General features: G+C 53.1%; 2 protein-coding genes across 4 annotated transcripts; both read left to right on the plus strand.

Annotated features, from left to right (window-relative positions):
- The first annotated feature begins 95 nt into the window (after positions 1–95).
- AOC2 (amine oxidase copper containing 2) lies at positions 96–5,900 on the plus strand. Its single transcript, XM_019980908.2, has 4 exons — positions 96–2,367; positions 4,298–4,583; positions 4,820–4,949; positions 5,240–5,900. Exons 1-4 carry the CDS (start codon positions 780–782, stop codon positions 5,504–5,506), a joined length of 2,271 nt encoding a protein of 756 aa, XP_019836467.2. The 5' UTR covers positions 96–779; the 3' UTR covers positions 5,507–5,900.
- A 482-nt stretch (positions 5,901–6,382) lies between these two features.
- Positions 6,383–13,288, plus strand: AOC3 (amine oxidase copper containing 3). Of its 3 annotated transcripts, XM_070773534.1 has the most exons (5): positions 6,383–8,134; positions 9,616–9,901; positions 10,404–10,533; positions 11,476–11,659; positions 11,920–13,288. In XM_070773534.1, the coding sequence occupies exons 1-5, from the start codon at positions 6,535–6,537 to the stop codon at positions 12,189–12,191; spliced, it is 2,472 nt and encodes an 823-aa protein (XP_070629635.1). In that variant the 5' UTR covers positions 6,383–6,534; the 3' UTR covers positions 12,192–13,288. The 3 variants fall into 3 exon arrangements, 2 of the variants coding, with proteins under 2 accessions (XP_070629635.1, XP_019836446.2); XR_002182948.2 differs by lacking the exon at positions 11,920–13,288 and having other exon boundaries at positions 10,354–10,533; positions 11,476–11,703; XM_019980887.2 differs by having other exon boundaries at positions 6,385–8,134; positions 11,476–11,956.
- Positions 13,289–13,461: the final 173 nt, after the last annotated feature.

The raw sequence follows: 13,461 nt of genomic DNA on the forward strand, positions 1-13,461 counted from the left end.
AGAGATCAGTACCTGTAGCTGACCGTTTTTGAATGCCTGCCCCGTGTCAAGCTCTGTGAAGCACTTTATCTGCGTGATCACATTGATTCTCCATGAATCTCTAGGGTAGTTTTATCCCTTCTTTATAGATCAGGACACTGAGTCTCATGATAAGTAAGTCCCCTGAGGTCACGCCGCTTCGGGACCTGCAATGGTATACAAATTGACTGCTGTGGCCAGGTCTTCACCACTCGTTTCTCAATCGACTAGATGGAAGAGGCCTGAGACTACAGATCAAGGGCTTGGCCTTAGGCATCTGGCAGAACACAGTGCTTACTGCTGAACTGGGCAGTGGATCCTGGAAATACTGGGGGTAGTGCCTGCCAGAAGGTAGGAAAGTGGCCAGAGTGGTTGCATGTAGCTCATAGGACTTGATCGGGCATCTAAGATTTGCATTCTTCCTCAGACCCATTCTGGGCAGAAGATAGAGTTTAGCGTGTATACAAATGCCCTCTAATCTGCTCTAAATGATGGCACTTGGGAGCCGGTACTGACCGTGCTGCTGGGAGGAATTCAGGGATGGGCCAAGGCGATGCACGTGGAAGCCGTACCTTGAGCCAAACCACAGAACAGAAAATTGGAGCAGAATTATATAAATCAAGGTCAGAAATTTCCCGTCCAACCCACAGGGTGGAGTTTTCGCTATTCCTATCCATCCTCCTGAATATAAACCCTGATTTGATGTCAGTAACTGGAAGGAGCAGCTGGTGGGACTCTCCTTTCAGCTCTCTGCATTCACCATGAATCTCAAGGTAGTCCTTGTGTTCCTGGCACTGTCTCTCATCACCATCTTTGCCCTGGCCTATGTCTTGCTGACCAGCCGTGGTGGCTCCAGCCTGCCTCCCCGCTGCCCCTCTGTATCCCCCCGTGCCCAGCCCTGGACACACCCTGGCCAGAGCCAGCTGTTTGCAGACCTGAGCCGAGAAGAGCTGATGGCTGTGATGAGCTTCCTGACCCAGAAGCTGGGGCCAGACCTGGCGGATGCAGCCCAGGCCCGACCCTCAGACAACTGCATCTTCTCGGTAGAGCTGCAGCTGCCCCCCAAGGCTGCAGCCCTAGCCCACCTGGACAGGGGGAGGCCCCCACCTGCCCGGGAGGCACTGGCCATCGTCTTCTTTGGCAGACAACCCCAACCCAATGTGACTGAGCTGGTGGTGGGGCCGCTGCCCCAGCCCTCCTACATGCGGGATGTGACCGTGGAGCGTCATGGGGGCCCCCTGCCGTATCACCGACGCCCCGTGCTGGCAACCGAGTCTGCCCAGATGTGGATGCATCTGAAAAAGGTGGAGTTCCCCAAGGCCCCAGTCTTCCTGGCTTCTGTCTTCAACTACAATGGCTCCACTTTGGCGGCTCTGCATGCCACCCCTCGTGGCTTGCGCTCAGGGGACCGTGCTACCTGGATAGCCCTCTACCATAACATCTCAGGTGTCGGGATTTTTCTTCACCCCGTGGGGCTCGAGCTACTGCTGGACCATAGGGCTCTGGACCCTGCCCACTGGGCTGTCCAGCAGGTTTTCTACCTTGGCCACTACTATTCAGACTTGGGTCAGTTGGAATGGGAGTTTAAGGCTGGCCGGCTGGACGTGGTTAGAGTTCCTCTACCCCTGCCAGATGGGGCCTCATCCCTCCGCTCCCGGGTGTCCCCAGGTCCTCTCCCCCCTCTTGAGTTCTCACCTCAGGGCTCCCGGTACAGCGTCCAAGGGCACCTGGTGGAGTCTTTCCTCTGGACATTTACCTTTGGCCATGGGGCATTCAGTGGCATGAGAATTTTTGATGTTCGGTTCAAGGGTGAGCGAGTGGCCTATGAAGTCAGTGTCCAGGAGTGTCTGTCTGTCTATGGTGCCGATTCGCCCAAGACCATGATGACCAGATACCTTGATAGCAGCTATGGACTTGGCCGTCACAGCCGGGGCTTGGTGCGGGGAGTAGACTGCCCCTACCAGTCTACCATGGTGGACACCCACGTGTTGGTGGGTCAAGGGGCAGTCCAGCTGCTCCCGGGGGCTGTGTGTGTATTTGAGGAGGCCCAGGGACTCCCTCTCCGAAGGCACCACAATCAGCTTCAGAGTCATTTCTATGGTGGTTTGGCTGGCTCGGCCCTCGTAGTCAGGTCTGTGTCCTCTGTAGGCAACTATGACTACATTTGGGACTTTGTGTTGCACCCAAATGGGGCACTCGAAGGGCGGGTCCATGCCACGGGCTACATCAACACAGCTTTCCTGAGCGGGGGAGAGGAGAGCCTCCTTTTTGGGAACCGCGTGGGGGAGCGAGTGCTGGGGGCGGTGCACACACATGCCTTCCACTTCAAGCTGGACCTGGATGTGGCAGGTGAGTGCCCCGGGGGATGAGGACGGAGAGTTGGGGTGGGCCAGAGGGGAGGGAGACCTCCACATCAGGCCCAAAGAGGTAAGAGGGTGGCATTCCAATACCACAGTTTATTGTGGCAACAGCAGGGACTGATGTGAGTGTTTTGACTGCAGTTAGCCTAGATGCTGGGTCTGCTGGGTGTTTAGCAGAAGATAGGGTTCCACTGCCTGGCCCCTCTGACCTGAAACTTTAAAACGAAACGTAATGGCCGTGCTGGCTAGCTGGCTGCCTTAGCCTGTCTGTGGGTAGGGAACTGGCCTTGTCAGGCTGGATGCAGCTGGAGTTGGGGCTCTGAGTTCTTCGTTATTCTGAGAGAGTGTGGAGGTGGGGAAAGCAAGGGGATGAGCAGAGGTAGGAAGCAGCATCTAAAGAGGTTTATAGAGTGGAGGTAGTGCCGGGGCCTGAGAGAGGGAGTAGCTGGCTGGGGGCTGCTCCCACAGGATTTCAGACGACTAGGGAGACAGCATAGGGGCCCAGGCGCCTTCTGGGGAGGCCCAGCCCATTGCTGCCAGCACTCGTCATCACAGTAGGCTCTCCAGTGACATGGCAGGTCTGTAACAGGCTTGATGCAAATGTAGAGGGATTTCTCAAGTAGGGCTCTAAGCACCAAGGGCTTTCTCCTCTTGACAGATTTTTGTCCAGTTCAGAAAATAATGAACCAAATCAGATTATTCGCCCAGACAGAAAATTTGGAATCCGCCAGACCCTGTCTATTTTAGTTACAGAAATCGAGGAGGGTGGGGGGAGATGGGTCAGAAAGTGGCTCCCCATGTATAATGCACCGTAACTCGGCATATTTCTTGTGAAACATTTTCATATCCTCTTGAGTGTAAAGATGGCACATGTGCCTCTGTGTGTGTGGTGTGGAGGTGGAGGGGAGGAGAGCTAAGAAAATAGCATGATGGAAATGCTAGTATTAACTAGATTATTCTTTGACAGATTCGGTATATGACTATTTTCTGATGTGAAGTTTTCTCTCCAGCACTTTGACGTTAAAGAGCCTTGTCTTAGGATGTAAAATCAAGTAACACTTACTGGATCCTTAGAGCATGCAGCGCAGGCTCGTGCTGTGGGCCAGGGGCTGTGTCAGACGCCTGCACACAGGGCACTGGCTGCATTCAAGACAGCTCCCTTGTGCCAGCACCTTCATGGAAGTCAGACTGGAAGGAACTGACAGTCTGAACCTGCAGAAAGAGTATAAGCTTTCAGAGATCACCCCAGACAATTTAAAGATACAAATGTATTTATTTATGAAAAAGACAAAGTGGTCCCTGCCAAATTGAGAAGAGAAGAAAAACAAAGTTTCAGAGTCAGGAGGAGGATGCAGGGCACCAGAAGAGGGGATCAGGTTTTTCCAGCCAGCTTCTCCAAGACAAAAATCCCTTTCATAGTTAGAAGAATGTTGTTAGCCACCTGTGTGTGCTTTTCCATTTATGGAGCTCAGCCACAGAACAACTTTTTTTATGCCTAGTGTAGAGATTCACAAGCTGAATCAAATTTGCTTCACTACAGAGAAGCAAATAATTGGTCCAAGGTCTATTGGATAGACCAGGGCCCAGAACTTTCTGCAGCAATAGAAATACACGCCTGCCTTGTCAAGTCTGTTAGCCACCAACCATAGGTAGCTGTTGAGCACTTGGAATGTAGCTAGTGTGACTGAGGAACTGAAGTTTTAAATTGAAAGAGCCTCTTGTAACCGGTGGTAGCTATTGGACAGGACAGGTTCAAAGAAGATCAGCTAGCCCTCAAGTCCAAACCTGGTTCCCAGTGCAGAGTGCTGTCTGCTGGGCTCTGCAGCCCTTTTTCAGGCCAGTGCAGTGGGCGTCACGGAGATGACAAGGGACCTGTCTCACCTGGTGTGGAACTCCTCTCCCTCCCCTCACCCTGGCAGGGCTGAAAAACTGGGTGGTAGCTGAAGACGTGGTGTTTAAACCTGTGGCAGCCCCTTGGAGTCCGGAGCACCAACTGCAGCGCCCACAGCTGACTCGGCAGGTCCTGGGAAGGGAGGACCTAACGGCTTTTTTCTTGGGGAGCCCCCTTCCCCGATACCTTTACTTGGCTAGCAACCAGACTAATGCCTGGGGTCATCAGCGCGGGTACCGAATCCAGATCCACAGCCCTCTTGGCATACACATGCCGCTGGACAGCACCATGGAGAGGGCCCTCAGCTGGGGGAGGTGAGGAGGGCCCCGGGGAACTGGGTGGTAGGGAAGGGCTGGTCCCCTTCCCATCCCAGCTCTTAAGAGACCCCAGCTCACTAACCTCAGTGGGCCCTTCACCCCTGGATCTCTCAGATCCAAGCAGATAATGGGACGGGTATCAGTCTCACACAGAACCTGATTCAAAGGCTATCTGGGCTGTCCAGGCCCTTGATGTTTCCTGACACTGCCCTTCCTACAACATTCCTGGTTAGATACCAGCTTGCGGTGACCCGGAGGAAGGAGGAGGAGTCCCAGAGCAGCAGCATCTATTACCAGAATGACATCTGGACAGCCACTGCGGCCTTTGCTGACTTCATCAACAATGAGACCCTCTTAGGAGAGGTTGGTAGCCCTAGGGGCAGAGGACCAGGGCTCCCCTGAGCCTAGTGTCATGGCTGTAGGATGGAGGGTATGGTAGGTTTCCAGCTGTTAGATTAGGGGCCAGGGAGTCCCCTGATGACCAACATGGCTCTTCCCTCCTAGGGTGAGATTAGCTCTGAGACCAAACTACAGCTGCTAACATGGATGAGAAGCCTGTTATTTGGGCCTGGGCCTGGAGACTGGGGATCGTGGCTGAGGGGAGGTTCTCTGGGTCTCGCCTCCAAAATCTCCAGCTCCTCCTCTTCCTGCAGGACCTGGTGGCTTGGGTTACAACCAGCTTCCTGCACATCCCCCACGCTGAGGATGTCCCCAACACAGTGACTCTGGGGAACAGAGTTGGCTTCTTGCTCCGACCCTATAACTTCTTTGATGAGGACCCCTCCATCTTCTCCCCTGGCAGTGTCTACTTTGAGAAAGGCCAGGATGCTGGGCTCTGCAGTGTGAATCATGTGGCCTGCATTCCCCACCTGGCAGCCTGTGTCCCGGACCTGCCGCCTTTCTCTTACCAAGACTTGTAGCCCTGAGTGTATGGAGGAACATGGGCAGGGCAGGGTGGTGGTGGTGCTAAGACCTGTACCTTCCTTCCTATTTCCACTTCCTGCTCTCCTGACACTCGACCCTTGGGAAATAGCCTCCTACCACATAAACCCCCATATACCCTGTTGGTAAACTCCTGTTTCCAATTCATTGTCTTAAAAATGATGAATTTATACAAATAATGCCATTATTAAAATATTCAGGCAAAACCCCTCACAAATCCTGCCACTCAGAAATAGCTGGTATTCACATTTGGTGAACATTATACCAGACATTTCTTTATGCATGTGCATTGAAATGGAAAAATAGAATTTTTGAAAAACCTCATGGTGTGTGTAATTTATAATAAAGAGTATTATGAGATTTTTACTTGAATTTCTTCTGTTTGACTTTTGAAGTATCTAGAATCCCCCAGAGAATATTAGGGATTCTGGCCAGGGAAATTAGCCAGGGAGGAGAGGGGGCAAGGGGGACAGACCTGGCCAAGAAATGCTGCTTGGGAAACTGAAGAAGGGGGGTGGGGGGTATTCTTGGAAGGAGGACAGTAGTTCCAGTTGCAGGAAAGGAAACATCTGGCCCTGGGAAAGTGAGGGCTAGGGAAAGAAGAGGGGTTGAGGGGGACAAGGGGCTGCCCCCCTCTGACATTTCTATGCATTTCTGTGCTCATTCTGGTTAGCTGCATTATTTTGAAATCCCCACCACCCCTTCCCCGTACACCAGAGCTCCCTTGACCCAGAGAGCAGAATCTGAATTGGGAGTCTGGAAGACAAAGCCATGTAAGGGCTGTGGAAATCGCTGGGGCCCTGCCTTAGCCCCGCCCCAGCCGCCCCACCCCGCCCCCAGCCTTCCCATGCTCTCCCCACCTTCTGTTTCCTTTGCATCGGAATACTGAAAACCTCAGCCAGAGTCCAGGAACCCTCAATACAGGGGCCAAAAGAGACCCTCTTCTGCTGGCCTGAGAACACGTTTCCAGTTTGGTTCGATCCTCTGTCTCTGTAATCACGGGACCATGAACCAGAAGACCACCCTGGTGCTCCTTGCTCTGGCTGTCATCACCATCTTTGCCTTGGTGTGTGTCTTAATAGCTGGCAGGGGAGGAGATGGGGGTGAAGCCAGCCAACCTCACTACTGCCCCTCCGGAACCCCCAGTGTCCAGCCCTGGACACACCCTGGCCAGAACCAGCTGTTTGCAGACCTGAGCCGAGAAGAGCTGACAGCTGTGATGAGCTTCCTGACCCAGAAGCTGGGGCCAGACCTGGTGGATGCAGCCCAGGCCCGACCCTCTGACAACTGCATCTTCTCGGTAGAGCTGCAGCTGCCCCCCAAGGCTGCAGCCCTGGCCCACCTGGACAGGAGGAGCCCCCCACCTGCCCGGGAGGCACTGGCCATCGTCTTCTTTGGTGGACAACCCCAGCCCAATGTGACTGAGCTGGTGGTGGGGCCGCTGCCCCAGCCCTCCTACATGCGGGATGTGACCGTGGAGCGTCATGGGGGCCCCCTGCCCTATTACCGACGCCCCGTGCTTCTCCGAGAGTACCTGGACATAGACCAGATGATCTTCAACAGAGAGCTGCCCCAGGCTGTTGGTGTCCTGCACCACTGCTGCTCCTACAAACAAGGAGGAGGGAACCTGGTGACCATGACCACAGCCCCCCGCGGTTTGCAATCAGGTGACCGGGCCACCTGGTTTGGCCTCTACTACAACATCTCAGGGGCTGGGTACTATCTGCACCCTGTGGGGTTAGAGCTGCTGGTAGATCACAAGGCTCTGGACCCTGCCCAGTGGACCATCCAGAAGGTGTTCTTTCAAGGCCGCTACTATGAAAGTCTGGCCCAGCTGGAGGAGCAGTTTGAGGCTGGCCGGGTGAATGTGGTGGTGATCCCAAACAATGGCACAGGTGGGTCCTGGTCCCTGAAGTCCCAGGTGCCCCCGGGTCCAACTCCACCTCTGCAGTTCCATCCTCAGGGCACCCGCTTCAGTGTCCAGGGCAGTCGAGTGACCTCCTCATTGTGGACTTTCTCCTTTGGCCTCGGAGCTTTCAGTGGTCCTAGGATCTTTGACATTCGATTCCAAGGAGAACGACTGGCTTATGAGATCAGCCTGCAAGAGGCCGTGGCTATTTATGGTGGGAATACCCCAGCAGCAATGCTCACTCGCTATATGGATGGCTGCTTTGGCATGGGCAAGTTCGCCACGCCCCTGACCCGAGGGGTGGACTGCCCCTATCTGGCCACCTATGTGGACTGGCACTTCCTTCTGGAGTCTCAAGCCCCCAGGACCCTACATGATGCCTTTTGTGTGTTTGAGCAGAACAAGGGCCTGCCCCTGAGGCGACACCACTCAGATTTTATTTCCCAGTATTTTGGGGGCGTTGTGGAGACAGTGCTGGTCTTCAGATCTGTGTCAACCTTGCTCAACTATGACTATGTGTGGGATATGGTCTTTCACCCCAATGGGGCCATAGAAGTCAAATTCCATGCCACGGGCTATATCAGCTCAGCATTCTTCTTTGGTACTGCCCAAAAATACGGAAACCAGGTTCGGGAGAATACACTGGGCACCGTCCACACCCACAGTGCCCACTACAAGGTGGATCTGGATGTGGGAGGTAAGACATGCTGGCAGAGGCATTGATTTTGTACAGGGGGTTGAGGAGTTGTCACTATTTGCTTTGGGTTTGATGGAGGTTTCCCAGGAAAGGAAGATGTGGGTATGCGGTTTTGGAGTTTCATGCTTTCTCTTAGCTGGATGGGAGAGAGTTGACTGTTGAATTTCCCTGTGATCTTAGGGTACAGGGATCTGTGGCTGGGTACAGAGATGCCAGACTCCATCCACATGACCTCATCAGAAAATCTTGGGAAAAAGCTCAGCTTAGAGAAGAGACAGTATCCAGGCTAAGGGTCCTCTTTGCCCTCCTCCCTCCCTGGCACCTATACGGGCCCAACTTGAGTGAGGCAGACATTTGTTTTTTGGCTTCTCTGTGTCTGCCTGCAGTGCTGGTGTTGGGGAAGATCTGGGTGCATTCTGCTGAGTCCCTGGCACATGTATGCCAGCTCTGGATATCCCCAGGAGCACATTTCCTTGGCAGGTGGGCCCTCCTCCTCCTTGAGTTTTCATTTCTGGGCACAATACATTTAAATGTGAAGGGTAGAGAGGATACTGTGGAATATTCCAAAAAGTTTCTGGAGTTGGTGGTCACAGAGAGCCAAGGTAATGGGATATTTAGGAGTCCATGACATTTCACTGTTGTTCCCCACATTGATTTCATCACCAGATTTTTCTTTCTGTTCTGCTGCTGAATATCTCCAACCCGTCGCCTGGCCTTCCTGTTGTCCCTGCTGGGCGCTAGGCCTCTCTCTGCTACTTCGACTCCAGGGTTCACCCTGTGCTCAGAGGGACCTACCAGCCCAGGACAGCCTGCTCCCTCACACACTTCCCAGTTTCCCCGTCACTAATGGATTCCCAACTGCAAAAGGACCAGCCAGGCCTGTCCCTTCAGAGGGCAGCTGCCACCTGCCTTCCAGATGCTTCCCTTTGCTGTTTTAGCCACACCCTCACCCTCTGTGTCCCTGGAAACACACACAATAGGTGACAATTGGGCTTCTTTGCTTTTGCTCCTCTTTTGCTCCAGCCTTGAATACTTTGCCATGCCATCTCAGATGGTGACATCCTTAAGGCCAAGCTGAAACGTGGACCAGAACTGCCTCTCTTCCTGCCTGTACCTGGGTTCCTCTAACTGTGAATGTTGAATGTGCTCCTCTCACACTGTAGGCTCTTTAGGGCTTGGCTTTCCTCGGACTTCTGTGAGAGCAGAAGGGTAAGGTTGCATTCATCAGAGTGTCCCCAGCACTGAGCACAGGTGTCTTCACTAATAAGTGTGAAACAAGGAAGGAGTGAAATGCTCAAAGAAATATTTCAGAGGTCACCAGCTTTGGCTGAAAGATGTGGAGATCCTGGGATGAGGGGAGGGAAGCAGGGGACACAGTGAGTCTGGTCTCTTTGGCCCCTACTCTGAAGCCAGGTGCAGGCAGAGTCCGTGGGGTGGCGCAGCTGCCTGACCAGCCCTTCCTCATCCTCTCACCCCTCCAGGACTGGAGAACTGGGTCTGGGCTGAGGACATGGCTTTTGTCCCCACAACGGTACCCTGGAGCCCTGAGCACCAGATACAGAGGCTGCAGGTGACCCGGAAGCAGCTGGAGACTGAGGAGCAGGCCGCCTTCCCCCTGGGAGGGGCCTCCCCTCGCTACCTGTACCTGGCCAGCAAGCAGAGCAACAAGTGGGGGCACCCTCGCGGCTATCGCATCCAGACGGTCAGCTTTGCTGGGGGGCCGATGCCCCAGAACAGCTCCACAGAGAGAGCCATCAGCTGGGGGAGGTGGGTGGTGTGTATTGTTGGAGGTGGGTGGATGAGATGAGAAGCGCATGTTGGGAGGGGCAACTGGGAACCCAGTTCAAGATCTACACGAGGTGAGGTAAGAGCACAAAACATTTCCTGGTTATCAAAAGGCCTACAGTAGACACATGGTTCCCTTGGAAGGCTAAGGCCCAGGCAGATAAGTCTTTCCTGTTTTTCTGATGCTGTGAAATCCAAAGGGATCAACAGGAAAAGGACATGAAAAGATGTTGGGCTCAGGTCAAAAAGAAAAGAAACACAAAGAAAAAGATCAGCCAAGCACTGTATCTTTAAAAAAAAAATGTTGGCCAACCACCAGGTGGGATGTGGGATGTACAGGAAGCCAGCTGCACACTAGGGTGACATCACGGTGAGGGTGTGGATGAGCTGGGAAGCTGAGGTCCATGGGCTCAGCTCCCTTCCATGATGATCAGGCAGCAGGACAGGGACGGTGACCATGGACCCCTGACCAGAACATCTCTAGGTACCAGCTGGCCGTGACCCAGAGGAAGGAGACAGAGCCCAGCAGCTCCAGCGTCTTCAATCAGAATGACCCCTGGACTCCCACTGTGGACTTTGCTGACTTCATCAACAATGAGACCATTGCTGGAAAGGTCAGCTGACTGTGGGAGAAGAGGGAGGGGTGGGAGGCACAGAGATCAGCCCCAGCTTCCCTTGGCGGGGGGCCTGAAAGCCCGTGATCAGCTGAAGGGCTGAGCTGACTCCTGCTTCTGTGCTTTTGTGGATCTGCTCACTATTTGTGGGGGGAAACTTCCTAAGCTGGGAGTTCATCTGCAGACCCTGGCTGAGGTTCCAGCCTCTCCTCAAGAGGCAGCAGCTCTCTCAGTCTCTGCTTGTGGACTGAGTCCTTTAAGGGCCCCAGGATTCAGAAGGGCTGGAATGACCAGGGAAGACCACATCTCTTATACCTAAAACTTCTCCATTTCTGTCTTCACCACTAAAGGATTAATTTCCAAATGCTGAACTTTTCTGCCACCCAAACCTGATATACTCTCCTCCATTTTCCTTCCTTCAGTTACAGTTTGGGAACTCTCCCAGAGTCAGGGGAAGTGCTAAAGTAGCCTGTGGTTGTCATCATTTCTCTTGGGATGGGTTGGCTGATGGCAATGTGATGGGAAATGTCAGAGATGGCACTTGCAGGCTGGGACATTGGAGGCTGGTGTTGCTCCTAATATGAAGTTGATTCTTTATGCTTTGACTTCTGGGCTACTATGAAAAAAAGGTTTAAAGCCCTCTAGAGTGATGGTGATGCTGGGAGGGATTGGGGGCAAAAGGAGAAGGGGACGACAGAGAATGAGATGGCTGGATAGCATCACTGACTTGATGGACATGAGTTTGGGTAAACTTCGGGAGTTGGTGATGGACAGGGTGGCCTGGCGTGCTTCGATTTATGGGGTTGCAAAGAGTCAGATACGACTGAGTGACTGAACTGAACTGAACTGAGAGTGATGGTGGACTCCCAAAGTGAATCCTGTGGGAGGCAGAGGTGTCCTTAGCAGCACCAGGCCTCATGACCCTCTTTCTTGCCTCACTAGGACTTGGTGGCCTGGGTGACAGCCGGTTTCCTGCACATCCCACATGCAGAGGACATTCCCAACACGGTGACAGTGGGGAACGGTGTGGGCTTCTTTCTGCGACCCTACAACTTCTTTGATGAGGACCCCTCCATCAATTCTGCTGACTCAATCTACTTCCAAAAACACCAGGATGCTGGGTCCTGTGAGGTCAACTCCCTGGCTTGTCTGCCCAAGGATCCTGCCTGTGCCCCTGATCTCCCTGCCTTCTCCCACGGGGGCTTCTTCACCAATTAGGTGTTTCCTGGGATGGGATATGTGACTGTGGCTCTAGGGTCTGGGAGTGTGGGGAGAAGGGCCAGGAACTGGGGAGCCTGTGCCCTCTTCTCCCTCCTCACACCCCTGGGTCCTCTCTCTCCTCCATCGTCCTCCCTTGCTTACTGCCTCACTGGGATCATCCTGAAGCTATGCTGCCTGAATCAGGGGCTTCTCAGCTCTGTGCACCCCAACCTGCTGGGTTCCTGTCGCAGAGGAGAGGAACGGTCAGCCGAGAGGCTGGAGTCATGGTTACACGTTTCTACAAGACTCCTCGGTTTGGTGTTTTTCATTTTCTTTTCTTTTGTCTTTGCTTTCTGCTTTCCCCAAATGGTTTTAGGCCATGCCAGGTCTCTCCTGAGACTCCCCAGTCCTCACTTGACAGGAGAGGAAGCGAGGTCTCTCTGGGGATGGATGCCTAGAGGCCGTGGGCAGGGTTCCTGGCAGGCTTGTGAATCCAGGAGTCCAGCTGGAAGGGGCTCTTTGGCCCATGTTTCCTCTCATCCTGGTCCTCCTTCTCCCTCTTCCTTCTTGCCTCACCTCCTCCTGTTCTTACCTATTCTTATAACCTGGGATTTACATCCCAGCCCTGAGGAGATGTTCCTCAGCTCTCACTTTTCAACTCTGGTCTCCTCTCCTGACTCTAGGCCTGTGGAAGTCTGAAAATGCAAGGAACATCTAGCTTGACAGGACAGTCCCTGTCTGTCTCCCTGTGTCTGGGAGCCGCCCCTTCCCCCAGTCCAGGGGCAGGGTGTTTCCCCACAGTTCTTTCTGCCCGTTTGTATAGGCCTGTCTTGCATCCTCTTGCAGAGGATGCTCATGGAGACAGCAGCAGCTCTAGTTAGCACTTGAGGTGGTTTGTGGGTGCAGTGGTAATGAGGAGTGGTCATTTTGTGCCAGGTGTGTGGTGTGACCAGGGTCCTCTGAACTTGGCAATAGCCAACATAGGTGACTGGGTGAAAGCCAAGGGTGAGAAGCAGAAAGACCAGTCACACCATGCCATGGGGCCAGGGGCGGACCAATTACGTGTGAGCATGCAAATGAGCCAGGGCCTCTGTGGGTGGAGCCTCCCCCACAGGCTGTCCCTACAGGATCCGGGGTCTCTTCACAAATGTCCAAAGGTCGGACATAATAGAACTCTGCTTCCCTAGAAAATTTGTTAAGTAAGTTCTAACACAGCTTGACAAAGAAATACTCTGCAGCTATAAAACTATATCTTTTTATAGAAATTATTCTTCTAAAGAGCAAGGCAATGCACAGAATTGTGTATGGGCACCTTCATTTGTGTTTCACCTCCTACCATGGGGGAGGATCATATAAATCCATATTTTCATATCTTATAGATGCATATTCAGAAGACACGGGTAACACTGGTTGCCTCTGTGAAGAGGAACAGGAGGTAGGGACTTGGGAGGGAGACTTGATACTATATATCCTTTTGTACATTTTGAATTTTGAACTATGTGACTGTATTACCTATTCATTTATTATTATTCAAATAATAAATGGGGCTAAATAAGTTCTGACTTCATTCTTTAAAGTAACTTGTCTTTTGGGAAGGGGTAGGGTGGGGGAGGGTACTCTGCCCAGGGACTCAATTTTTTCAAGTGTTTGAGACCCAGAGAAATGGCTGTGGCCTCTGTGCTTAGTCAGTCAATCATGGCCAGCTGTTTGTGACCCCATGGCCTGTAG

The sequence above is a fragment of the Bos indicus genome, chromosome 19 (genome assembly GCF_029378745.1).
Source record: "Bos indicus isolate NIAB-ARS_2022 breed Sahiwal x Tharparkar chromosome 19, NIAB-ARS_B.indTharparkar_mat_pri_1.0, whole genome shotgun sequence".
NCBI lineage: Eukaryota > Metazoa > Chordata > Mammalia > Artiodactyla > Bovidae > Bos > Bos indicus.

What these genes read in the sequence shown, in the direction of transcription:
- AOC2 (XM_019980908.2), top strand. Translation starts at nt 780, where the DNA reads ATGAATCTCAAGGTAGTCCTTGTGTTCCTGGCACTGTCTCTCATCACC. An exon ending in GCTGGACCTGGATGTGGCAG is followed by an intron (nt 2,368 to 4,297) that starts GTGAGTGCCCCG and finishes TCACCCTGGCAG; the next exon opens with GGCTGAAAAACTGGGTGGTA. An exon ending in ATGAGACCCTCTTAGGAGAG is followed by an intron (nt 4,950 to 5,239) that starts GTTGGTAGCCCT and finishes CTCTTCCTGCAG; the next exon opens with GACCTGGTGGCTTGGGTTAC.
- AOC3 (XM_070773534.1), top strand. Translation starts at nt 6,535, where the DNA reads ATGAACCAGAAGACCACCCTGGTGCTCCTTGCTCTGGCTGTCATCACC. An exon ending in GGTGGATCTGGATGTGGGAG is followed by an intron (nt 8,135 to 9,615) that starts GTAAGACATGCT and finishes TCACCCCTCCAG; the next exon opens with GACTGGAGAACTGGGTCTGG. An exon ending in AGAGCCATCAGCTGGGGGAG is followed by an intron (nt 9,902 to 10,403) that starts GTGGGTGGTGTG and finishes GAACATCTCTAG; the next exon opens with GTACCAGCTGGCCGTGACCC.